General features: G+C 35.5%; 1 protein-coding gene across 3 annotated transcripts in view; it reads left to right on the top strand.

The window, feature by feature from the left end:
- The first annotated feature begins 1,217 nt into the window (after window positions 1–1,217).
- Window positions 1,218–26,384, top strand: part of LOC120732719 (sialic acid-binding Ig-like lectin 10) — a 30,801-nt gene continuing 5,634 nt past the window's right edge. Inside the window, exons 1-6 of one of the 3 annotated variants that reach the window (XM_040030502.1) lie at window positions 1,218–1,377; window positions 1,765–1,871; window positions 2,125–2,517; window positions 2,777–3,097; window positions 3,231–3,488; window positions 16,990–17,247. In XM_040030502.1, coding sequence (XP_039886436.1) covers window positions 1,811–1,871; window positions 2,125–2,517; window positions 2,777–3,097; window positions 3,231–3,488; window positions 16,990–17,247 — 1,291 coding nt within the window. In that variant the 5' untranslated portion in view covers window positions 1,218–1,377; window positions 1,765–1,810. Of the gene's footprint in view, window positions 1,378–1,764; window positions 1,872–2,124; window positions 2,518–2,776; window positions 3,098–3,230; window positions 3,489–12,351; window positions 12,439–12,741; window positions 12,840–13,185; window positions 13,579–13,837; window positions 14,159–14,291; window positions 14,550–16,989; window positions 17,248–23,577; window positions 23,664–23,966; window positions 24,065–24,387; window positions 24,781–25,038; window positions 25,360–25,492; window positions 25,751–26,384 lie in introns of those variants that run through there. The other 2 variants (XM_040030503.1, XM_040030504.1) reach the window with 2 other exon arrangements.

Genomic DNA, 26,384 nt, shown 5'->3' with positions numbered 1-26,384 from the left:
CAAATGTAATCTCACAGATAGACTGAGTGAAACAAACAAGCCGTTTATTTAGGCTGATGACCAAAATACAAAAAAGGTGAAACACAAAATACAAAAGGGAACTGAAAACCTCTACTCACAGAAATCGGAGAATAAACACTATGGAAAGAGAGCACTGGAGCTGGAGAAAGTGAACTGGCAAAGGACAAAGGGATAGATAGCAGACTTACCGAAATAAAACAGGAAGTGAGATAACTGAAGGGGGAAAACAGTCACATGAAAAGACTAAGTGCACTGGGCTTGAGACAAAGGGGGGAATAAAACCAAGGCAGCTGCTAAGAGGGTAACTACATTGAGTAAGAGGGACAAATACAAGAGTCAACATAAACACTAGGCAAGCCAGGAATTTATAATACTTAAATAAACTAAACTGGAAAACAGACCCAGGACCATGTCATTGCAATCAGTTTCTGATTTTATGCATGTTTTCACTACAGACTGTTTCAACATGCAGGTCTAAAAATCAGGGGGGGGATAAAATAATTTAGCAGAAAGCAGGGACATGCAAACTGACTCTGACTGAAACCTAAAACTATATTTTAAAAAAAGGCAAATAATTTCCAGAGAAATAATGAAAATCTGAACCGCTTGCTAAGAATTCAAAACCACAAACCCAAAGAGACATAACCGAACAGAGAATATTTAATAATAAACATGAATTCAAAGTTGAAAAACTTTTTCAGTTTGGGGTTTTTTGTAATTATGAGTTGATGATGACTATTTTAGTATATAATATAGAGCATATATAGTGTTACAGGGGTGCACATAAGTGGTGCGCATTCGCTGTCAAAATAAAAGACGCGCACCGGATAAGAAGTTGCAACGTGCGTTTGCGTAAATATAAAAGGCACTGTTTTTGTCTGCTAGAGTGGGATTTTCACAGCATATTCTGCACCACATCTCTGTGCGTTCATCATTTGTTTGAAGCCAGTTCACCTCCTGCAACCACTTTTCCTAGAATACACGCTTCTTTTGCGGTTCGGGCTCCTTCTGACATTTCTTTGGAGGTGGAGGAACACAAAAGTAATTGCTTAAAGGAGCTTACTTCTTCGACATCTTCGAGATCTAAACAAATGTCTGTCCTCAACCAGAAAATCCTATGTACGCAAACGTTCTTATCTGGTGCGCGTCTTTTATTGTGCGCACCTGCGGACCACTTATGTGCACATAAGATAACTTCATAAAAGTGAATGTGTCGTAATCAAGTTTGAATGTATCACACACTTCCTGAAATCTTGCTGTAAAAATACGGAAGAAAGGAAAAAGAGAAGCTTGAAGATTAAAAGTCAGCAGAGTTTCACTGTGGATAGAAGAGTGAAGAAGAAATAGACAAAAGAGGTAAAAACAAAACAAAACATTCATTTAATGTTTTTTTCAAAATATCTTTAAAACACTAAACAATATTGTATAAAGGTGTTGACTGTGCTGGTCAAAAAATGTGTTAGTTTGAGAATCCACTGTTCACAGTTCTCCAATTCATTAAATCATGCAGATGATCTAAAGTTAAATAAAATACAGTAGTAACAGTTTTTATTGTATTAGTGCTTTTGTTGAGCTGTAAAAAATATTTTGCTTTGGTCATTTATCTTTTGAGAACAGATCTTTGTTTACCAGAAAAACTTTAGGGTAATGATGTAACCAAGCATGCAACATCCTCTATTACAATGTGTGATGTAAGATGTTGAATTCCCTTAATATCTCTTTACTTAACTTGCTCCAATAAAGTTTGTCTCTGGAGGAAGAAACTGAACGTGCCGAGAACCAAGTCAGGATGTTTGTTCTGATCTGGGCGACTTTCTTTTTGTGTATAAGAGTCAGCAACGCTGAAACAGGTTTGATTCTTCCTCTTTATAATCTTGTAATTCTGCTTTATCATTGCTTTGTTTTATAAGGTTATATGTGCAGGTGTGTGTGTGTGTGTGTGTGTGTGTGTGTGTGTGTGTGCGTATTAAAAGTGTTTTTTTGAAATGCATTCAGATTATAAGTATTCATTCTTAAAGTAGAATTCATCATAAATTAATCCAACTATTCAAATGAACTAAATATTCTTTTCCTCTTTTTTTACCTCCTCCTTTGTATTAACAGGCACATCACAACAATGCAGTGGACAATACTGCATCACACATAGTGAGACACTAACAGCAGAGGCTGGACTCTGTGTTGTGATCCCGTGTTCTTTCGCTACTGGTTTTGGATTTACACCCAAACATATAGTTTGGTACAAATGTGAAGCAAATTCAAGATGTGTCTATGATGATGAAATAATATTTCACAGCAAAAACAATATCCGCGTTCAGTATGGCTTTGAAGGACGTGTGTCACTCTTAGAGCCTGATATAAGACAGAACAACTGCAGCATCATCATTAACGATCTCAAAGAGTCGGATTCTGGATTGTATCGGATCAGAGTTAATGGTGAAATGAAGCGGAGAGAAGATGGATTTGCATCTATTCAAAAGACAACTGTCTCAGTTGAAGGTACAAACACTGCATCAAAAAAAGGATGTTGAGAATAAATATTGGTTTTTGTGCTACTTTATTTATTAATTTTTTGTCTCAAGTATGAAGTGATTTTGCACATTTATTTACCCCTGTGTGCAGTTAGAACGAAATACAACACTTTATGTTCCACATCTACCTGTTTAACATAATTTCCTATAATTTAAGCCAAAATATAAGTAGTTGATGAACTTCAGGCAGTTAACCAGATTATTCTTACGTTCTATGTTTCCACTAGGTCTTAGTCAGAAACCCAGAGTTAAGATTCCCACACTGACAGAGGGACAGCAGGCCACACTGACCTGTGTTGCTCCTGGTCTCTGCTCTGGATCTGCTCCTGAAATCACCTGGACATGGAGTGGAGCAGGAGGGACTGAATCTTACATTACAGGAAGCAGCACTTCTTTCAGGACTAAAACTCTAACTGCTTTCACACAAAGACACATTTCAACTCTGACTTTCAACTCCTCTGCTGAACACCACAACACCAATGTCACCTGTAAAATCCGCTTCACTGGAGAAAAAACTACAGAGGAGGGTTCAACTTTAAAAGTAAACTGTGAGTATTTTTACTATATAACTTTGTATGCTGAATTCTTTTGAAAGCAGTGTGCTCTCTTGGTCAGATGGTCTTACAGGAAAGAGAAAAAGAGAAGTTTTATTAATATGTCATTTTTATTTCTGTGTAACAGATGTTAAGGAAGTTAACATCACAGGGGGCACAAATGTGAAGGAGGGTGAAACTCTGAACCTGACCTGCAGTGTTGAAAGTTTTCCTCCATCTCTGATTATGTGGTCTAAACTTGGTTCTGATATAACCCTGCACAATGACACTGGATCAGCCACACTCTCCATAATTAATGCTACAACTGAACATTCTGGGCAGTACGTCTGTACAGCAAAGCATATGAACAATACCCTGCAGGAAAACATCAATATAACAGTGATGTGTAAGTAAACTGCTTTTTTCAGTCAGGTGAAAATGGTGGATGGCTTTATCTTACACATTAATAAAGTACAAATAAGTAGAAATATTTATCTTGCCAACTAGCAAGGGCAACATTCATTTATAGAGTTGACAAATAGACATTTTTCACCTAGCCAAGCGTCCGTGTACCTACCTCTCAGATGTTTTGTTAACATGGAGCCAAACATCCTGATCAACTCGTTGTATGTGTCAGGGTTTCAGGTTTTCTTTTAATTTACCAGCAGGCTGTTTTCTTTTTTTTCTTTTCTTTTCTTTTCTTTTCTTTATATATATATATATATATATATATATATATATATATATATATATATATATATATATATATATATATATATATATATTATGGAATGCCCTTTAGGAAAATATTATATATATATTCCAACCAAAGTCTGAATATATAGAATGATCTTTTGAATATATAGAATGAAACTTGAATATATAGAATGAAACTTGAATATATAGAATGATCTTTTGAATATATAGAATGATCTTTTGAATATATAGAATGAAACTTGAATATATAGAATGAAACTTGAATATATAGAATGAAGCTTGAATATATAGAATGATCTTTTGAATATATAGAATGAAACTTGAATATATAGAATGATCTTTTGAATATATAGAATGATCTTTTGAATATATACAATGATCTTTTGAATATATAGAATGAAACTTGAATATATAGAATGATCTTTTGAATATATAGAATGAAACTTGAATATATAGAATGATCTTTTGAATATATACAATGATCTTTTGAATATATAGAATGAAACTTGAATATATAGAATGATCTTTTGAATATATACAATGATCTTTTGAATATATAGAATGATCTTTTGAATATATACAATGAAACTTGAATATATAGAATGAAACTTGAATATATAGAATGATCTTTTGAATATATACAATGAAACTTGAATATATACAATGAAACTTGAATATATAGAATGATCTTTTGAATATATAGAATGAAGCTTGAATATATCTAATGAAACTTGAATATATAGAATGTATGAACCTCATTTTTAGAGATGATGTGTTTCTGAATTCTCTGCCTTTACAAAATGGCATCAGCTGAACTATTTCAGTACTTTTTAGAGCTTGACAACTGTTTTGCGACAGCTGTTCAAATTGCAAATGGTAGAAATAATTTGGAATTTATACTACGTCACCTTGAAGAACACGTTTTCATTATTGCAACATTTCTAGTGCTCATGAATAATGTTCAATAAAATGTTTCTGGGAGAAGATTATGCACACTTCTTGAGGGAATTTATCAATCACTGATGGAGATGTCAACTGAGCTAACACTTCGAGCAGAAGCTGAAGCACATGTTATGGGCTCATTATATCATTCTACATCACAAAGAGGAAGGCCAAGGTAAGTGATAAAAATGGAAACAAATTCATTCATAATGTGTATGGTACTTGAAAGAGTCAAGAGATGGCAAACAAGATAATGAATGCAAGAAATAAGAAAGAAGTTAACATATTTCTTCTTTTGTTTCTAACTCTTTTAGGTACAACATACCAGCTACTCAGCTGACTGACATGCGAGACTTGGGGTTTAGTTGGATGGCCATATCTCAAATGTTGTCAGTAAATGTTCGAACACTGTACAACCACAGGATACAACTAGGTTTAGTGGACTATGGAAATTTGCAATTTGAACAGCTGTCGCAAAACAGTTGTCAAGCTCTAAAAAGTACTGAAATAGTTCAGCTGATGCCATTTTGTAAAGGCAGAGAATTCAGAAACACATCATCTCTAAAAATGAGGTTCATACATTCTATATATTCAAGTTTCATTAGATATATTCAAGCTTCATTCTATATATTCAAAAGATCATTCTATATATTCAAGTTTCATTGTATATATTCAAAAGATCATTCTATATATTCAAGTTTCATTCTATATATTCAAGTTTCATTCTATATATTCAAAAGATCATTGTATATATTCAAAAGATCATTCTATATATATAAAAGATCATTCTATATATTCAAGTTTCATTCTATATATTCAAAAGATCATTGTATATATTCAAAAGATCATTCTATATATTCAAGTTTCATTCTATATATTCAAAAGATCATTCTATATATTCAAGTTTCATTCTATATATTCAAAAGATCATTCTATATATTCAAGTTTCATTCTATATATTCAAGTTTCATTGTATATATTCAAGTTTCATTGTATATATTCAAGTTTCATTCTATATATTCAAAAGATCATTCTATATATTCAAGTTTCATTCTATATATTCAAGTTTCATTCTATATATTCAAGTTTCATTCTATATATTCAAAAGATCATTGTATATATTCAAAAGATCATTCTATATATTCAAAAGATCATTCTATATATTCAAAAGATCATTCTATATATTCAAAAGATCATTCTATATATTCAAGTTTCATTCTATATATTCAAAAGATCATTCTATATATTCAAGTTTCATTCTATATATTCAAAAGATCATTGTATATATTCAAAAGATCATTCTATATATTCAAAGTCTTCTATTCATTCTATATATTCAAAAGATCATTGTATATATTCAAAAGATCATTCTATATATTCAAGTTTCATTCTATATATTCAAAAGATCATTCTATATATTCAAGTTTCATTCTATATATTCAAAAGATCATTCTATATATTCAAAAGATCATTCTATATATTCAAGTTTCATTCTATATATTCAAAAGATCATTCTATATATTCAAGCTTCATTCTATATATTCAAAAGATCATTCTATATATTCAAAAGATCATTCTATATATTCAAAAGATCATTCTATATATTCAAGTTTCATTCTATATATTCAAAAGATCATTCTATATATTCAAGTTTCATTCTATATATTCAAAAGATCATTCTATATATTCAAAAGATCATTCTATATATTCAAGTTTCATTCTATATATTCAAGTTTCATTCTATATATCCAAAAGATCATTCTATATATTCAAAAGATCATTCTATATATTCAGACTTTGGTTGGAATATATATATAATATTTTCCTAAAGGGCATTCCATAATATATATATATATATATATATATATATATATATATATATATATATATATATATATATATACTAAGTATTTGAGATATTTTTCCTCCTTAATAAACCGAATGTGTGTCACAGATAAACGGAAACTTTAGCTCAATGGGAATATAAGTGTTAATGAGGGCAAAACACTGTCTCGGCTACACTTGTCATGCAGAATGTGACAGTACATCGTACCAATGTTGAATGTGAAGTTAATATTTCACTAAAAATCATATTTTACCTTGGTTATTACATTGTTTATATTTCTGATCATGTGTTTTCAGAGTTTTCAAAGATCCAAACTGTGCAAATCAAAGGAAACATTTGCAATAAACAAAATATCACAACAACATTGTGCACACTACGCATCAGTCAGCGGTGCAGAGATATCTACAGTAGCTACACAACAGTATGAATTTAGAGCAGAGGTTGGCAACCTGCAGGGAGATGTTTAGCCTCGCAGCTGTGGCTCCAGGAAACATAATTTATATATATCAATATATAATCATATACATTTTTAATCAGAATCAGAATCAGAATACTTTATTGATCCCTGGGGGAAATTATTTATTTATTATTTATTATATCTATCTGTGTGTGTTTGGTGTGTATGTGTGTTTGCGTGTGTTCTCTTCTGTCTTACAGCAGCTTGTGTGAAACACTGTGGTTCTTACAGTACAGTTCTTCCCTGGATTGTTGCTGGTGTATCTCTCACTTTGAATGCCTTCTGCATAACCTACATATGGTTCCTCTGGTATGTTTCTCCACATTTATGTTTTTGTTTGACTCTTTAAATGCAGTCAAGAGTTTTAGACAATAATGGGCTTCTGTTTCTTCTCATCAAAGGAATTCAAGAAAAAAGGTGAACCTACATCAGGAGGAGAGAACCTACATGTCACTGCAAAAAGCAGATGTGTCACCAGATTATGATGTTCTTGCACAACATATAAACTGAAAAGTCAGGCATCAGATTTCCAGTCACAAGTTTCAGAAAGCTGTGCTGTTGTAATGGCAGTCTGTTATTGTTTTGTTATTTTTTACATTGCATTGTAGGGAATGTTTTATATGTAATAAACTACACTTTTTATTTCAACTTATACATAGAGTCCATTAAAATTGTAAACAAAGGAGTCTGAAAGGCAGAACAACAGAAGACCACTAAGATTTATAGCACACAAAACGGATGCTGATTGGCTCAGAGAAGGCCAGCATGATCATCCAATGATGTCAGCACTGAGTTTGACAGCATGACAAGGTAGAAATTATGAAAAGAAAAGACTAGTAGCCAAATATCCAGAAAGTCAGGCAGAGGAATAATTACAGAGATGAATATATCACCTGGAAAATGACACAAAAAAAGTTTACTACTCTACCTTGAACTTTTCCTAAGAAATGATCCACAGGTACAAATTCGAGGCAACAATCTTTTTAAATCAGGGGTCTCAAACTTGAGCTGTGGGCCACTGCTGGCACTCATTGGATTACCACTTAATGTTTAAGTAATACAAAAAACCCCAAACAAACAAACGAGAAAACACCTGCCAAACCTTTTGAAAATGTGGTGTTTTGTTTGCTTTTCTAAAAAAAAAAAATTATAGTTTTATTTAAAAAACATGAACAACAACTAGCATGAAAGCCTGGGTACCACCGTGAGGTAGCTGACAACAGAGTGAAGGGCTGAGCTTGTCTTAAATGTCATTCTGCTGATTGCCATTGATGGATCACTGGCTGCAGAAGACCACTGAGAAAGGCTGCAGCAGATGGCCGCCCCTCCCTGAGCCTGGTTCTGCCGGGGGTTTCTTCCTGTTAAAATGAGTTTTTCCTTCCCACTGTCGCCAAAGTGCTTGCTCATAAGGGGTCATATGATTGTTTGGGGTTTTGTCTCTGTATGTATTATTGTAGGGTCTACTATACAATATAAAGCGCCTTGAGGCGACTGTTGTTGTGATTTGGCGCTGTATAAATAAAATTGAATTGAACTGAATTGCTGGGAGAAGCAGGTGAGAAAATAGGGCTACACCCTCATAGAACACCAGACACTCAGTTTTCTCTTGTTCCTTCCTTGCCATTGCTAACTAACATATTAAGTGTATTGCCAAGCAAACACCTGCAAATCAATGTCAGAGTTTCACCTCTGATACTGCTGGATAAACAGAAACTCACTCAGGAACGAGGTCACACAGAGCTCTGGTTTACACTCACCGCGAGGGAAGCAGTTGTCTCCAACCCACTTCAACTTGCTTCCCCCTGCAGGTTGCTTTTATTGTTTACACACATGAATATTCATAAAGCTTGTTGCTGTGTTAACTAAGACAAATTACTATATATGTTTACAAAGTGTGTTGTGCAAGCGTGGTTATATGATGTGAGTGGTTATATGATGCAGCCCTACCAGGATGTTGTTGTTACCTTGTCCCGCCAGGTGGCTTCCTTCATTGAGTGGAGTCTGTTCTTCTCAAGGCAGATTTTTCTCATTATGAAGGTTGTGCACATACTCATATGCGTGGGTTACATAGGGAGCAAACAAAAGCGTTCTAGCTTTTTAAATGACAACCTACAACACATTAACCCTAACATTTATAGTCTTCTATTCTTACTACAGCTCATCATTTGTCAGTGCTTCTCTTTACTTTTCTGTCCTCATAATTGTGCTTATTTTCATTTATGTTGTGTTTGCCTGGTAAGTTTGTATGTTTATTACATATAACTGATGTGTAATTTCTCTTTAACACCCTTTAAATTGAAAAGTTAGATTAAAAATGAGCACATAAAAAGTATATTGTTACAGCTGTTTTTATTATCTTAATGGGGGTTTTTGCACATTTGTCGACCTCTGTGGGCAGCTAGAAAAATTGCATTTCTTTACAATGTTGTGAAACCTGTTGAACTTTACAGCTTTTTTGGACAAGTGTCAGGCAGTTATTCCTTAAGATATGTGCAAAAACAGACTCACAGAGTCTCACATTTAGAAGGGGTTTCTTCAGGGGACGTATGTGATGTTTGATTTGGCAGATTTTTACACCGGATACCCTTGCTGACATAACCCTAAAGGGATGTGTGTTTTCTCTTTCAAAGCAAACACTGCTCCTGAACAACTTGCTTGTAGTACAGGCTATTCTTTTGTAAAAAAATAAAAATAAAAAATAAAAAAATCTGTGTAATTCAAACACATCAAAATCATCAGATTTATGTGGTCACAGAGCAAGGTCATGATAAAAAAAATAATGCTGATGGGAAATCAGAAATGGAAACAGTAACAGGGACTAGATTACAGTTGCAGTATTTTGTTGTCCTTAAGGGCTCCTCCTGCTTCAAGGTTCTGTAATTTTAAAGAAAGAGGGCCACTTGTATGTCAAAATTCATTTGCTCCTTTAATATGCACATCCTAGCTGAAAGCAAGTTCATTGAAATTCAGTAAAAGAATTTTTGCATAATCTTCACAAAAGACAAACTTACTGAAAACAGATGAATTAGAAGAGGAATAAACAAGTAATGTTTAAAAGTTTAAGGTCATTGTATATTAACCTGTGGACTGCTTAGTACATGAACTGTGGCTCACATGTGTATGATTAAACTATAAGCTGTTAGAGAAGAAGTGCTGCAGCAATGTACATTTTTAAAAATCCATGTTTTTTTAAATACATTACAGCTTTTTAACTTATTTTAGTTATCCAAAATCTAATAATGAACCAGCAAACGAGCAAAATGCGGACACCTAAAATCGCTTTAAGTATTCCCTTTACATAAACAACAACACATCTTTCTTTCTTTTTATATTAGAATAGAATTTTAGTAATGCAGATTTTTACAAAATGCTAATGTATTTTAATTGGCACAAAAAAAATTCTGTTCTTTGAAGGGAATATGATTGAGTCTGTGATGCAACAACCCTGCCAGGAGGAGAGTTTCTTCCTAAAACACAGACACTAGTATACATTAAGTAGACATTTAGTATTTGTTTGATCAAAAAATAGTAATGATGAGAAAACTTATTCTAGAGGATTCTTAGTAAAGCTGAATTGTTGTCAAAAAGTTGATACACAGATCCCTAATGTTGAAACATGAAAGAAGCAGCCATGTTGGTCAACTCATGGTAGTGCAAATCCATGCAATATTCATTTTATGTATAAACATTTCATAAAGTAGTGAAGGTAAGATTACAGATGAGGCTGTCGCATTCAGTCATCATGACTTTAAGAAAAACATTTTGAAGGATTATTGTGATTCAAAGTTCAGTTCTTGTTCTTCTCAATTGGTCCACACTACCCTACAAGTATAGCACATGTAAAATACTTTTTAATGATATCTGCCCAGTTTAATTTATATTAACACATATTTATTGTGTAGTACTCTTCACGACAACACAGACACAGGTTGGTTCTTTGAAACGGGTGTTTATTACTTGGGCTTTCTCTCCTCCTTAGCTTCACCATCGCCAATAAACTTTATTGTAAACCTACAATAAAGTGTTTTTATATATGAGAATCACCATGTTATGCATGTAACATATTGTATAAGATCAGATTGTGCCACTTGCTGTGTAAGATATAATAATTAGGATTAATGTGCGATGTTTGGGTTAGGGTTAGCCCAATTGTGATAAGAAAAAGCCAAAGGGTCCTGACTGGCCTCTGGACGATTCAGGACGAGTGGGAAAGTTACCCAGCAGCAGGGGGCGGGGATACTGGTCCCTATATATTAGGGGACCAGATGACACCCCAGCACTTTCTTCCTGCTGCTTCTTTCTGTCCATCTCTGTGTTGCTCTGCTGTCTGTGCTTGAGCCTGTACTGCTTTTCTTGCTTTCTGCTATGTAATTCTCTTGCTAAATGTCTGTATGTATTTTTCCTGCTGTTCATGTGATTCAATGTATTAAACTCAGTTCCAAGAATTCTACTTTTTTCCAGAGCATCTTTTTGAGTGCTTGATTTTAAGTGGATCTAAAAAAAAAAAGTTGAATCTCCACATCGTTGGTGGGATAAGGTTATCAGGATAGCTTCAAAATTTGCGACCACAGCTTGTCTGATTAGGTAGAGGATCAATAGGGTGCCCATAAAACAGGGGGACACTCCCATAGGGTTTAAAATCTGGGACTCTCCACCATTTGCTCTTAGAACTGGAAAGTCTTCTCGGATGAGAAGTGAAACGTCTTCACAAAGCTAAAGAAGTCAAGACGCCTTTCTTTCCAAGCTCCTTAGACTAGAATGCCCTGGATGACTGAGAACCTTCACAGACAAAATAAACAGAAGGCAAATCAAAAGAAAACATAAACCCAAAACCATTAAAATAGTTATTGTTATATAAGTATTGAAGACATAAACAATTACACTAGCAACCAAACCAAACCAATGAAACCAAAATCTAAGGAACATAACCAAACTGAGAGTATTTCATGAATTTAACATTCAAAAAATACTTCTGTCAATGTCCGAGACTCTCACATATCCTGCCTTTTTCTCTTTTTCTCTTGCACCTGTTTTTGTATTCATTGTATCTAACAAACCTGGAAATAAACCTACTTAACTTTTCCCAGTGCTCAGCAACAACCTATCTTTATAAAGTTTCAGTCATGGAGCATCTTTTTGTTGTTTTTATAAAGGTTTGTTTTTTCATTACTTGATGAGTTTTTTTATTAGAGCATATATAGTGCGATATAAAATAATAACTTCATAAAAGTGGGTCTGCCCTAATTCAATTTGAACATGTACTCACACTTCCTGAAATCCTGTTGTAAAAAGAAGGAAGAAAGAAAATAGAGAATCGAGAAAGAGAAACTTCAAGGATAAAGGTCAGCTGAGATCACGGTGGAGAGAGGAGTGGTGAAAGACCAGAGAAAAGAGGTAAAAAAACAAACATTTAATGTTTTTTGTGGAAAATATATTTTAAAACACTAAATGAGCCGCAGGATTATATAAAAGTGTGAACTGTGTTGGTCAAAAAACTTGCTAGATGGAAGCCACTTCTTGAATTCATGAAATGTGTTTACCATAAAAACTTTAGGGTAGTGGTGTTGGCACAGTCGGTAAAACTGGTACATAACTATGGAATAACCAAGCATGCAACATCCTGTATTGCGATGTGTGACGTAAAATGTTGCATTTCCTTTGTTCTAATCTCTCTTTACTTCATTTGCTGCAATAAAGTTTGTCTCTGGAGGGAGAGACTGAACGTGCCGAGAATCAAGTCAGGATGTTTGTTCTGATCTGGGCGATTTTCCTTTTGTGTGTGTGTGCTGAAACAGGTTTGATTCTTCTTCTTTATATTCTTCTAATTCTGCTTTATTAGTGTTTTGTTTTATGCGGTTATGTGTGTGTGTGTGTGTGTGTGTGTGTGTGTGTGTGTGTGTGTGTGTGTGTGTGTGTGTGTGTGTGTGTGTGCGTGCGTGTGTGTGCGCGTGTGCATGTGTGTGTAGAGTAAAAGTGGTTTTTTTGACATGCAATCAAATTATAAGTATAAATTCATGTAACAGAATTTAAAGTTCACATAAATTAATAAGATCACTGTCACCTGACTTGTGCATTATACAACTATTCAGATGAACCAAATATTCTTTTCCTCTTTTTTTACCTCCTCCTTTGTATTAACAGGCACATCACAACAATGCAGTGGACAATACTGCATCACACTTAGTGAGACACTAACAGCAGAGGCTGGACTCTGTGTTGTGATCCCGTGTTCTTTCACTACTGGTTTTGGATTTAAACCCAAACATATAGTTTGGTACAAATGTGAAGCAAATTCAAGATGTGTCTATGATGATGAAATAATATTTCACAGCAAAAACAATATCCGCGTTCAGTATGGCTTTGAAGGACGTGTGTCACTCTTAGAGCCTGATATAAGACAGAACAACTGCAGCATCATCATTAACGATCTCAAAGAGTCGGATTCTGGATTGTATCGGATCAGAGCTAATGGTGAAATAAATTGGAGAGAAGATGGATTTACATCTATTCAAAAGACAACTGTCTCAGTTGAAGGTACAAACACTGCCTCAAAAAAAGGATGTTGAGAATAAATATTGGTTTTTGTGCTACTTTATTTATTAATTTTTTGTCTCAAGTATGAAGTGATTTTGCACATTTATTTACCCCTGTGTGCAGTTAGAACGAAATACAACACTTTATGTTCCACATCTACCTGTTTAACATAATTTCCTATAATTTAAGCCAAAATATAAGTAGTTGATGAACTTCAGGCAGTTAACCAGATTATTCTTACGTTCTATGTTTCCACTAGGTCTTAGTCAGAAACCCAGAGTTAAGATTCCCACACTGACAGAGGGACAGCAGGCCACACTGACCTGTGTTGCTCCTGGTCTCTGCTCTGGATCTGCTCCTGAAATCACCTGGACATGGAGAGGAGCAGGAGGGACTGAATCTTACATTACAGGAAACAGCACTTCTTTCAGGACTAAAACTCTAACTGCTTTCACACAAAGACACATTTCAACTCTGACTTTCAACTCCTCTGCTGAACACCACAACACCAATGTCACCTGTAAAATCCGCTTCACTGGAGAAAAAACTACAGAGGAGGGTTCAACTTTAAAAGTAAACTGTGAGTATTTTTACTATATAACTTTGTATGCTGAATTCTTTTGAAAGCAGTGTGCTCTCTTGGTCAACTGTTCTTGCTGGAAAGAGAAAAAGAGAAGTTTCATTATTGTGTAATTTGTATTTTTGTGTAACAGATGTGAAGGAAGTTAACATCACAGGGGGCACAAATGTGAAGGAGGGTGAAACTCTGAACCTGACCTGCAGTGTTGAAAGTTTTCCTCCATCTCTGATTATGTGGTCTAAACTTGGTTCTGATATAACCCTGCACAATGACACTGGATCAGCCTCACTCTCCATAATTAATGCTACAACTGGACATTCTGGGCAGTACGTCTGTACAGCAAAACATATGAACAATACCCTGCAGGAAAACATCGATATAACAGTGATGTGTAAGTAAATAACTTTGTGCTTTTAGACAGAGCTTTTTTTTCACTCAGGTATCTGAAAATATGAGTTTAAAGAAATTAAACAAATATAGTCAGACACTTTTAAATATGAAGCTGTCCCACATCTATGTATTAAAGAGCCATTGGAACCCATTTCTTATATTTTAAAATAATAGGCACATTGTGCTTTCGATATAATGCTTAGCATTGCTGTCATGAGCTTCCAGCATCTATCTTAATGTCTTTCTTCATTGCTTATAACTTCCTGTCACAGACAGCAACACTGACATCTGCTAATGGTGGATGGCTTTGTCTGTCCTAACACTTAACTGACCTTGCACATTAATAGAGTACAAATAATAGGTTAAACTGGCCATTATTTCTGAAGCCAACTAGCAAGGGCAACAACATTTATTATAGTCGACAAACAGAGATTTGTCACCTAGCTCACCGTCTGTGTACCTACTTCCCAGATGTTTTGTTAACATGGAGCCAAATATCCCAATCAACTCGTTGTATGTGTCAGGGTTTCAGGTTTTCTTTTTATTTACCACCAGGCTGTTTTCTTCAGTGTTGGGCAAGTTACTTTGAAAAAGTAATTAATTATAGTAACTAGTTACTTCTTCAAAAAAGTAACTGAGTTAGTAACTGAGTTACAATATTCTAAAAGTAATTAATTACTTGAAAAGTAACTATTGCGTTACTTTAAAAAAAAAAAAAAAATTTAACCCTCAGGGGTCCAGGGTATAATTGGCCATTTTTAACTACTTTTGATTTTCCCTCCACATTTCACCTTTAAAAACGATTTACTTTGCCTTGTTTGGTATCATCCTTTTCAGCACAACCTCATGTGTCTGAATTTACAGTTATGTTTTCATTTTGACATACTGTATTAACACAATTGATCTAAAATCAGACAAATAATATAAAATCAGAGTAGAAAAAGTTATATTTTTTACTGTAACAACCAGAAACATGTTTAATGAATCATATTTCATAACTTTAAATGCAAATATAAATAGTCAGTTTTAAAATTATATGCACAAGTTTTGCAAACAACAAAGTTATTTGCATCCATTTACCTTTTACCTTGATTTTTTAAATAACCATTTCAAACTATTTACAGAACAATCAGCTGTTCTGCATTCAATAAGATGCAACACAAATTATTTGTGCCACTCCAAAAAATTATTTCTATCCACTATAAAGGAGAACATCATAGCCTGATACCTGCAGGTCTGACAGTAGCAGGTGTATCACTCCTGTTTCTACCTGGAGACAGCAGTCTCCTCATTGTTCTGACACACAACACAAAACTATCCACAACACTACACGCTAACTACACAAGACAACACATTAACTACACACTCCAAACATCCTAAACGTCACAAATCTCTCACATCTCAAAACTCCCTCTCTCTCTCTTTTTCTGCTCTCTCTCTCTCTCTCTCTCTCTCTCTTTCACTCCTAAAACGTCCCCTGTTTTGTTTTTTGCTCATAAGCAGAGCGTGCTTGCTGCGCTGTCCTTAGTCAGTAAACGTGACGAAACTATTGAGGAAAAAACGCTGCATATATATTGTTTATCATGACTCTGGTTTTACGTAGCCTATCAACACAGTTTAAAAACTGGTAAATATCACCTTGTTGTTTTGTCTTTAAGTGGTCATGTGATTGGCTTACCACGACTACTTAATTCTTCCTCAGTCAAACAGCAGCACTCATGCCATTGTTTTGCCCCTTTAGCTCCAGGTGTTGTGCTAGACAGTGATCATGAATACCGTCCGCGGGAGCGCGCGCAGCTGTTTAAAGCTGTAGTGCGCAGATTACTTACATAGTCAGCTACTTCCGTGCAACTGAAATAAGGTGCGGTAAGCTGAACACAGCTTCAATCGTCTGTTTGTTGAAAAATAGTAACGGACCGCATTTTCTTATTAGTAACTGTAACGGCGTTGTAATGATAGGAATAGTAATTAGACAGATTACTCGTTATTGAAAAAAGTAACGCCATTACTTGTAATGCCGTGGTTCCCATCACTGGTTTTCTTTTCTTTTAAAAACAAAAAAAAACTACAATAATTCTTTGTGCTTTTTTACCTCCTTAATAAACCAAAACTGTGCCGCAGATAAAAGGAAACTCGAGATAACTGGGAATATAACTGTTAATGAGGGAAGCACAGACCTTTACAATGAAAATTACACTGACCTGCACAACACTGCATCAGCTTCACTTGTCATCCAGAATGTGATAAGACTATTGTGGACTGTACATTTGTACATCTGTACAGCAAAACATTTGAAGACAAATTTGGCTTTACCAGTTTGAATGATTTTATGATGGTGGTTAGGATCACCATGGGGAACAACTAATCTATGTATTACTTTTTCCCTATTTATTTCAATTAGATTCTTCCTTCTAAAAAAGCTATTGTAATGTGCCCCACAGATATAAGGACACCTCAAATCATTGGGAATACAATCATAAAGGAGGGAGATGTTCTGAATCTGACCTGCAGTGTTGAAAGTTTTCCTCCATCTCTGATTATGTGGTCTAAACTTGGTTCTGATATAACCCTTCACAATGACACTGGATCAGCCACACTCTCCATAATTAATGCTACAACTGGACATTCTGGACAGTACGTCTGTACAGCAAAGCATATGAACAATACCCTGCAGGAAAACATCGATATAACAGTGATGTGTAAGTAAACTGCTTTTTTCAGTCAGGTAAGCAGCAACACTGCATCCACTAATGGTGGATGGCTTTTTCTGTCCTAACACTTAACTGATCTTACACATTAATAAAGTACAAATAAGTAGTAATATTTATCTTGCCAACTAGCAAGGGCAACATTCATTTATAGAGTTGACAAATAGACATTTTTCACCTAGCCAAGCGTCCGTGTACCTACCTCTCAGATGTTTTGTTAACATGGAGCCAAACATCCTGATCAACTCGTTGTATGTGTCAGGGTTTCAGGTTTTCTTTTAATTTACCAGCAGGCTGTTTTCTTTTTTTTCTTTTCTTTATATATATAATAATAATAATGGATTGGATTTATATAGCGCTTTTCAAGGCACCCAAAGCGCTTTACAATGCCACTATTCATTCATTCTCACATTCACACACTGGTGGAGGCAAGCTACAGCTGCCCTGGGGTAGACTGACAGAAGCGAGGCTGCCATATCGCACCATCGGCCCCTCTGGCCAACACCAGTAGGCAAGTAGGGTAAAGTGTCTTGCCCAAGGACACAACGACCAGGACAGAGAGCCCAGGGATCGAACCGGCGACCTTCCGGTTACAAATGCAATTCCCAACCCCCTGAGCCACGGTCGCCCCAAATACTAAGTATTTGGGATATTTTTCCTCCTTAATAAACCGAATGTGTGTCACAGATAAATGGAAACTTTAGCTCAATGGGAATATAAGTGTTAATGAGGGCAAAACACTGTCTCAGCTACACTTGTCATGCAGAATGTGACAGTACATCATACCAATGTTGAATGTGAAGTTAATATTTCACTAAAAATCATATTTTACCTTGGTTATTACGTTGTTTATATTTCTGATCATGTGTTTTCAGAGTTTTCAAAGATCCAAACTGTGCAAATCAAAGGAAACATTTGCAATAAACAAAATATCACAACAACATTGTGCACACTACGCATCAGTCAGCGGTGCAGAGATATCTACAGTAGCTACACAACAGTATGAATTTAGAGCAGAGGTTGGCAACCTGCAGGGAGATGTTTAGCCTCGCAGCTGTGGCTCCAGGAAACATAATTTATATATATCAATATATAATCATATACATTTTTAATCAGAATCAGAATCAGAATACTTTATTGATCCCTGGGAGAAATTATTTATTTATTATTTATTATATCTATCTGTGTGTGTTTGGTGTGTATGTGTGTGTGCGTGTGTTCTCTTCTGTCTTACAGCAGCTCGTGTGAAACACTGTGGTTCTTACAGTACAGTTCTTCCCTGGATTGTTGCTGGTGTATCTCTCACTTTGAATGCCTTCTGCATAACCTACATATGGTTCCTCTGGTATGTTTCTCCACATTTATGTTTTTGTTTGACTCTTTAAATGCAGTCAAGAGTTTTAGACAATAATGAGGTTCTGTTTCTTCTCATCGAAGGAATTCAAGAAAAAAGGTGAGCCTACATCAGGAGGAGAGAACCTACATGTCACTGCAAAAAGCAGATGTGTCACCAGATTATGATGTTCTTGCACAACATATAAACTGAAAAGTCAGGCGTCAGATTTCCAGTCACAAGTTTCAGAAAGCTGTGCTGTTGTAATGGCAGTCTGTTATTGTTTTGTTATTTTTTACATTGCATTGTAGGGAATGTTTTATATGTAATAAACTACACTTTTTATTTCAACTTATACATAGAGTCCATTAAAATTGTAAACAAAGGAGTCTTATATATATTTATAGCACACAAAACGGATGCTGATTGGCTCTGAGAAGGCCGGCATGATCATCCAATGATGTCAGCACTGAGTTTGACAGCATGACAAGGTAGAAATTATGAAAAGAAAAGACTAGTAGCCAAATATCCAGAAAGTCAGGCAGAGAAATAATTACAGAGATGAATATATCACCTGGAAAATGACACAAAAAAAGTTTACTACTCTACCTTGAACTTTTCCTAAGAAATGATCCACAGGTACAAATTCGAGGCAACAATCTTTTTAAATCAGGGGTCTCAAACTTGAGCTGTGGGCCACTGCTGGCACTCATTGGATTACCACTTAATGTTTAAGTAATACAAAAAACCCCAAACAAACAAACGAGAAAACACCTGCCAAACCTTTTGAAAATGTGGTGTTTTGTTTGCTTTTCTAAAAAAAAAAATTATAGTTTTATTTAAAAAACATGAACAACAACTAGCATGAAAGCCTGGGTACCACCGTGAGGTAGCTGACAACAGAGTGAAGGGCTGAGCTTGTCTTAAATGTCATTCTGCTGATTGCCATTGATGGATCACTGGCTGCAGAAGACCACTGAGAAAGGCTGCAGCAGATGGCCGCCCCTCCCTGAGCCTGGTTCTGCCGGGGGTTTCTTCCTGTTAAAATGAGTTTTTCCTTCCCACTGTCGCCAAAGTGCTTGCTCATAAGGGGTCATATGATTGTTTGGGGTTTTGTCTCTGTATGTATTATTGTAGGGTCTACTATACAATATAAAGCGCCTTGAGGCGACTGTTGTTGTGATTTGGCGCTGTATAAATAAAATTGAATTGAACTGAATTGCTGGGAGAAGCAGGTGAGAAAATAGGGCTACACCCTCATAGAACACCAGACACTCAGTTTTCTCTTGTTCCTTCCTTGCCATTGCTAACTAACATATTAAGTGTATTGCCAAGCAAACACCTGCAAATCAATGTCAGAGTTTCACCTCTGATACTGCTGGATAAACAGAAACTCACTCAGGAACGAGGTCACACAGAGCTCTGGTTTACACTCACCGCGAGGGAAGCAGTTGTCTCCAACCCACTTCAACTTGCTTCCCCCTGCAGGTTGCTTTTATTGTTTACACACATGAATATTCATAAAGCTTGTTGCTGTGTTAACTAAGACAAATTACTATATATGTTTACAAAGTGTGTTGTGCAAGCGTGGTTATATGATGTGAGTGGTTATATGATGCAGCCCTACCAGGATGTTGTTGTTACCTTGTCCCGCCAGGTGGCTTCCTTCATTGAGTGGAGTCTGTTCTTCTCAAGGCAGATTTTTCTCATTATGAAGGTTGTGCACATACTCATATGCGTGGGTTACATAGGGAGCAAACAAAAGCGTTCTAGCTTTTTAAATGACAACCTACAACACATTAACCCTAACATTTATAGTCTTCTATTCTTACTACAGCTCATCATTTGTCAGTGCTTCTCTTTACTTTTCTGTCCTCATAATTGTGCTTATTTTCATTTATGTTGTGTTTGCCTGGTAAGTTTGTATGTTTATTACATATAACTGATGTGTAATTTCTCTTTAACACCCTTTAAATTGAAAAGTTAGATTAAAAATGAGCACATAAAAAGTATATTGTTACAGCTGTTTTTATTATCTTAATGGGGGTTTTTGCACATTTGTCGACCTCTGTGGGCAGCTAGAAAAATTGCATTTCTTTACAATGTTGTGAAACCTGTTGAACTTTACAGCTTTTTTGGACAAGTGTCAGGCAGTTATTCCTTAAGATATGTGCAAAAACAGACTCACAGAGTCTCACATTTAGAAGGGGTTTCTTCAGGGGACGTATGTGATGTTTGATTTGGCAGATTTTTACACCGGATACCCTTGCTGACATAACCCTAAAGGGATGTGTGTTTTCTCTTTCAAAGCAAACACTGCTCCTGAACAACTTGCTTGTAGTACAGGCTATTCTTTTGTAAAAAAATAAAAATAAAAAATAAAAAAATCTGTGTAATTCAAACACATCAAAATCATCAGATTTATGTGGTCACAGAGCAAGGTCATGATAAAAAAAATAATGCTGATGGGAAATCAGAAATGGAAACAGTAACAGGGACTAGATTACAGTTGCAGTATTTTGTTGTCCTTAAGGGCTCCTCCTGCTTCAAGGTTCTGTAATTTTAAAGAAAGAGGGCCACTTGTATGTCAAAATTCATTTGCTCCTTTAATATGCACATCCTAGCTGAAAGCAAGTTCATTGAAATTCAGTAAAAGAATTTTTGCATAATCTTCACAAAAGACAAACTTACTGAAAACAGATGAATTAGAAGAGGAATAAACAAGTAATGTTTAAAAGTTTAAGGTCATTGTATATTAACCTGTGGACTGCTTAGTACATGAACTGTGGCTCACATGTGTATGATTAAACTATAAGCTGTTAGAGAAGAAGTGCTGCAGCAATGTACATTTTTAAAAATCCATGTTTTTTTAAATACATTACAGCTTTTTAACTTATTTTAGTTATCCAAAATCTAATAATGAACCAGCAAACGAGCAAAATGCGGACACCTAAAATCGCTTTAAGTATTCCCTTTACATAAACAACAACACATCTTTCTTTCTTTTTATATTAGAATAGAATTTTAGTAATGCAGATTTTTACAAAATGCTAATGTATTTTAATTGGCACAAAAAAAATTCTGTTCTTTGAAGGGAATATGATTGAGTCTGTGATGCAACAACCCTGCCAGGAGGAGAGTTTCTTCCTAAAACACAGACACTAGTATACATTAAGTAGACATTTAGTATTTGTTTGATCAAAAAATAGTAATGATGAGAAAACTTATTCTAGAGGATTCTTAGTAAAGCTGAATTGTTGTCAAAAAGTTGATACACAGATCCCTAATGTTGAAACATGAAAGAAGCAGCCATGTTGGTCAACTCATGGTAGTGCAAATCCATGCAATATTCATTTTATGTATAAACATTTCATAAAGTAGTGAAGGTAAGATTACAGATGAGACTGTCGCATTCAGTCATCATGACTTTAAGAAAAACATTTTGAAGGATTATTGTGATTCAAAGTTCAGTTCTTGTTCTTCTCAATTGGTCCACACTACCCTACAAGTATAGCACATGTAAAATACTTTTTAATGATATCTGCCCAGTTTAATTTATATTAACACATATTTATTGTGTAGTACTCTTCACGACAACACAGACACAGGTTGGTTCTTTGAAACGGGTGTTTATTACTTGGGCTTTCTCTCCTCCTTAGCTTCACCATCGCCAATAAACTTTATTGTAAACCTACAATAAAGTGTTTTTATATATGAGAATCACCATGTTATGCATGTAACATATTGTATAAGATCAGATTGTGCCACTTGCTGTGTAAGATATAATAATTAGGATTAATGTGCGATGTTTGGGTTAGGGTTAGCCCAATTGTGATAAGAAAAAGCCAAAGGGTCCTGACTGGCCTCTGGACGATTCAGGACGAGTGGGAAAGTTACCCAGCAGCAGGGGGCGGGGATACTGGTCCCTATATATTAGGGGACCAGATGACACCCCAGCACTTTCTTCCTGCTGCTTCTTTCTGTCCATCTCTGTGTTGCTCTGCTGTCTGTGCTTGAGCCTGTACTGCTTTTCTTGCTTTCTGCTATGTAATTCTCTTGCTAAATGTCTGTATGTATTTTTCCTGCTGTTCATGTGATTCAATGTATTAAACTCAGTTCCAAGAATTCTACTTTTTTCCAGAGCATCTTTTTGAGTGCTTGATTTTAAGTGGATCTAAAAAAAAAAAGTTGAATCTCCACATCGTTGGTGGGATAAGGTTATCAGGATAGCTTCAAAATTTGCGACCACAGCTTGTCTGATTAGGTAGAGGATCAATAGGGTGCCCATAAAACAGGGGGACACTCCCATAGGGTTTAAAATCTGGGACTCTCCACCATTTGCTCTTAGAACTGGAAAGTCTTCTCGGATGAGAAGTGAAACGTCTTCACAAAGCTAAAGAAGTCAAGACGCCTTTCTTTCCAAGCTCCTTAGACTAGAATGCCCTGGATGACTGAGAACCTTCACAGACAAAATAAACAGAAGGCAAATCAAAAGAAAACATAAACCCAAAACCATTAAAATAGTTATTGTTATATAAGTATTGAAGACATAAACAATTACACTAGCAACCAAACCAAACCAATGAAACCAAAATCTAAGGAACATAACCAAACTGAGAGTATTTCATGAATTTAACATTCAAAAAATACTTCTGTCAATGTCCGAGACTCTCACATATCCTGCCTTTTTCTCTTTTTCTCTTGCACCTGTTTTTGTATTCATTGTATCTAACAAACCTGGAAATAAACCTACTTAACTTTTCCCAGTGCTCAGCAACAACCTATCTTTATAAAGTTTCAGTCATGGAGCATCTTTTTGTTGTTTTTATAAAGGTTTGTTTTTTCATTACTTGATGAGTTTTTTTATTAGAGCATATATAGTGCGATATAAAATAATAACTTCATAAAAGTGGGTCTGCCCTAATTCAATTTGAACATGTACTCACACTTCCTGAAATCCTGTTGTAAAAAGAAGGAAGAAAGAAAATAGAGAATCGAGAAAGAGAAACTTCAAGGATAAAGGTCAGCTGAGATCACGGTGGAGAGAGGAGTGGTGAAAGACCAGAGAAAAGAGGTAAAAAAACAAACATTTAATGTTTTTTGTGGAAAATATATTTTAAAACACTAAATGAGCCGCAGGATTATATAAAAGTGTGAACTGTGTTGGTCAAAAAACTTGCTAGATGGAAGCCACTTCTTGAATTCATGAAATGTGTTTACCATAAAAACTTTAGGGTAGTGGTGTTGGCACAGTCGGTAAAACTGGTACATAACTATGGAATAACCAAGCATGCAACATCCTGTATTGCGATGTGTGACGTAAAATGTTGCATTTCCTTTGTTCTAATCTCTCTTTACTTCATTTGCTGCAATAAAGTTTGTCTCTGGAGGGAGAGACTGAACGTGCCGAGAATCAAGTCAGGATGTTTGTTCTGATCTGGGCGATTTTCCTTTTGTGTGTGTGTGCTGAAACAGGTTTGATTCTTCTTCTTTATATTCTTCTAATTCTGCTTTATTAGTGTTTTGTTTTATGCGGTTATGTGTGTGTGTGTGTGTGTGTGTGTGTGTGTGTGTGTGTGTGTGTGTGTGCGTGCGTGTGTGTGCGCGTGTGCATGTGTGTGTAGAGTAAAAGTGGTTTTTTGACATGCAATCAAATTATAAGTATAAATTCATGTAACAGAATTTAAAGTTCACATAAATTAATAAGATCACTGTCACCTGACTTGTGCATTATACAACTATTCAGATGAACCAAATATTCTTTTCCTCTTTTTTTACCTCCTCCTTTGTATTAACAGGCACATCACAACAATGCAGTGGACAATACTGCATCACACTTAGTGAGACACTAACAGCAGAGGCTGGACTCTGTGTTGTGATCCCGTGTTCTTTCGCTACTGGTTTTGGATTTACACCCAAACATATAGTTTGGTACAAATGTGAAGCAAATTCAAGATGTGTCTATGATGATGAAATAATATTTCACAGCAAAAACAATATCCGCGTTCAGTATGGCTTTGAAGGACGTGTGTCACTCTTAGAGCCTGATATAAGACAGAAAAACTGCAGCATCATCATTAATGATCTCAAAGAGTCGGATTCTGGATTGTATCGGATCAGAGTTAATGGTGAAATAAATTGGAGAGAAGATGGATTTACATCTATTCAAAAGACAACTGTCTCAGTTGAAGGTACAAACACTGCCTCAAAAAAAGGATGTTGAGAATAAATATTGGTTTTTGTGCTACTTTATTTATTAATTGTTGTCTCAAGTATAAAGTGATTTTGCACATTTATTTACCCCTGTGTGCAGTTAGAACGAAATACAACACTTTATGTTCCACATCTACCTGTTTAACATAATTTCCTATAATTTAAGCCAAAATATAAGTAGTTGATGAACTTCAGGCAGTTAACCAGATTATTCTTACGTTCTATGTTTCCACTAGGTCTTAGTCAGAAACCCAGAGTTAAGATTCCCACACTGACGGAGGGACAGCAGGCCACACTGACCTGTGTTGCTCCTGGTCTCTGCTCTGGATCTGCTCCTGAAATCACCTGGACATGGAGAGGAGCAGGAGGGACTGAATCTTACATTACAGGAAGCAGCACTTCTTTCAGGACTAAAACTCTAACTGCTTTCACACAAAGACACATTTCAACTCTGACTTTCAACTCCTCTGCTGAACACCACAACACCAATGTCACCTGTAAAATCCGCTTCACTGGAGAAAAAACTACAGAGGAGGGTTCAACTTTAAAAGTAAACTGTGAGTATTTTTACTATATAACTTTGTATGCTGAATTCTTTTGAAAGCAGTGTGCTCTCTTGGTCAACTGTTCTTGCTGGAAAGAGAAAAAGAGAAGTTTCATTATTGTGTAATTTGTATTTTTGTGTAACAGATGTGAAGGAAGTTAACATCACAGGGGGCACAAATGTGAAGGAGGGTGAAACTCTGAACCTGACCTGCAGTGTTGAAAGTTTTCCTCCATCTCTGATTATGTGGTCTAAACTTGGTTCTGATATAACCCTGCACAATGACACTGGATCAGCCACACTCTCCATAATTAATGCTACAACTGGACATTCTGGACAGTACGTCTGTACAGCAAAACATATCAACAATACCCTGCAGGAAAACATCAATATAACAGTAATATGTAAGTAAATAACTTTGTGCTTTTAGACAGAGCTTTTTTTTCACTCAGGCATCTGAAAATATGAGTTTAAAGAAATTAAACAACTGTAGTCAGACACTTTTAAATATGAAGCTGTCCCACATCTATGTATTAAAGAGCCATTGGAACCCATTTCTTATATTTTAAAATAATAGGCACATTGTGCTTTGGATATAATGCTTAGCATTGCTGTCATGAGCTTCCAGCATCTATCTTAATGTCTTTCTTCATTGCTTATAACTTCCTGTCACAGACAGCAACACTGACATCTGCTAATGGTGGATGGCTTTGTCTGTCCTAACACTTAACTGACCTTGCACATTAATGAAGTACAAATAATTAGTTAAACTGACCATTATTTCTGAAGCCAACTAGCAAGGGCAACAACATTTATTATAGTCGACAAACAGAGATTTGTCACGTGGCCTATCAACACAGTTTAAAAACTGGTAAATATCACCTTTAAGTCTTTAAGTGGTCATGTGATTGGCTTACCACGACTTCTTAATTCTTCCTCAGTCAAACAGCAGCACCCGTGCGATTGTTTTGCCCCCTTAGCTCCAGGTGTTGTGCTAGAAAGTGATCGTGAATACCGTCCGCGGGAGCGCGCGCAGCT

Source organism: Simochromis diagramma, unplaced genomic scaffold (assembly GCF_900408965.1).
Source record: "Simochromis diagramma unplaced genomic scaffold, fSimDia1.1 OVJJ01000361.1, whole genome shotgun sequence".
Taxonomy (NCBI): Eukaryota; Metazoa; Chordata; class Actinopteri; order Cichliformes; family Cichlidae; genus Simochromis; species Simochromis diagramma.
The sequence above is the reverse complement of the archived record's forward strand: the minus strand, read 5'-3'. Positions and strand labels throughout refer to the sequence as shown.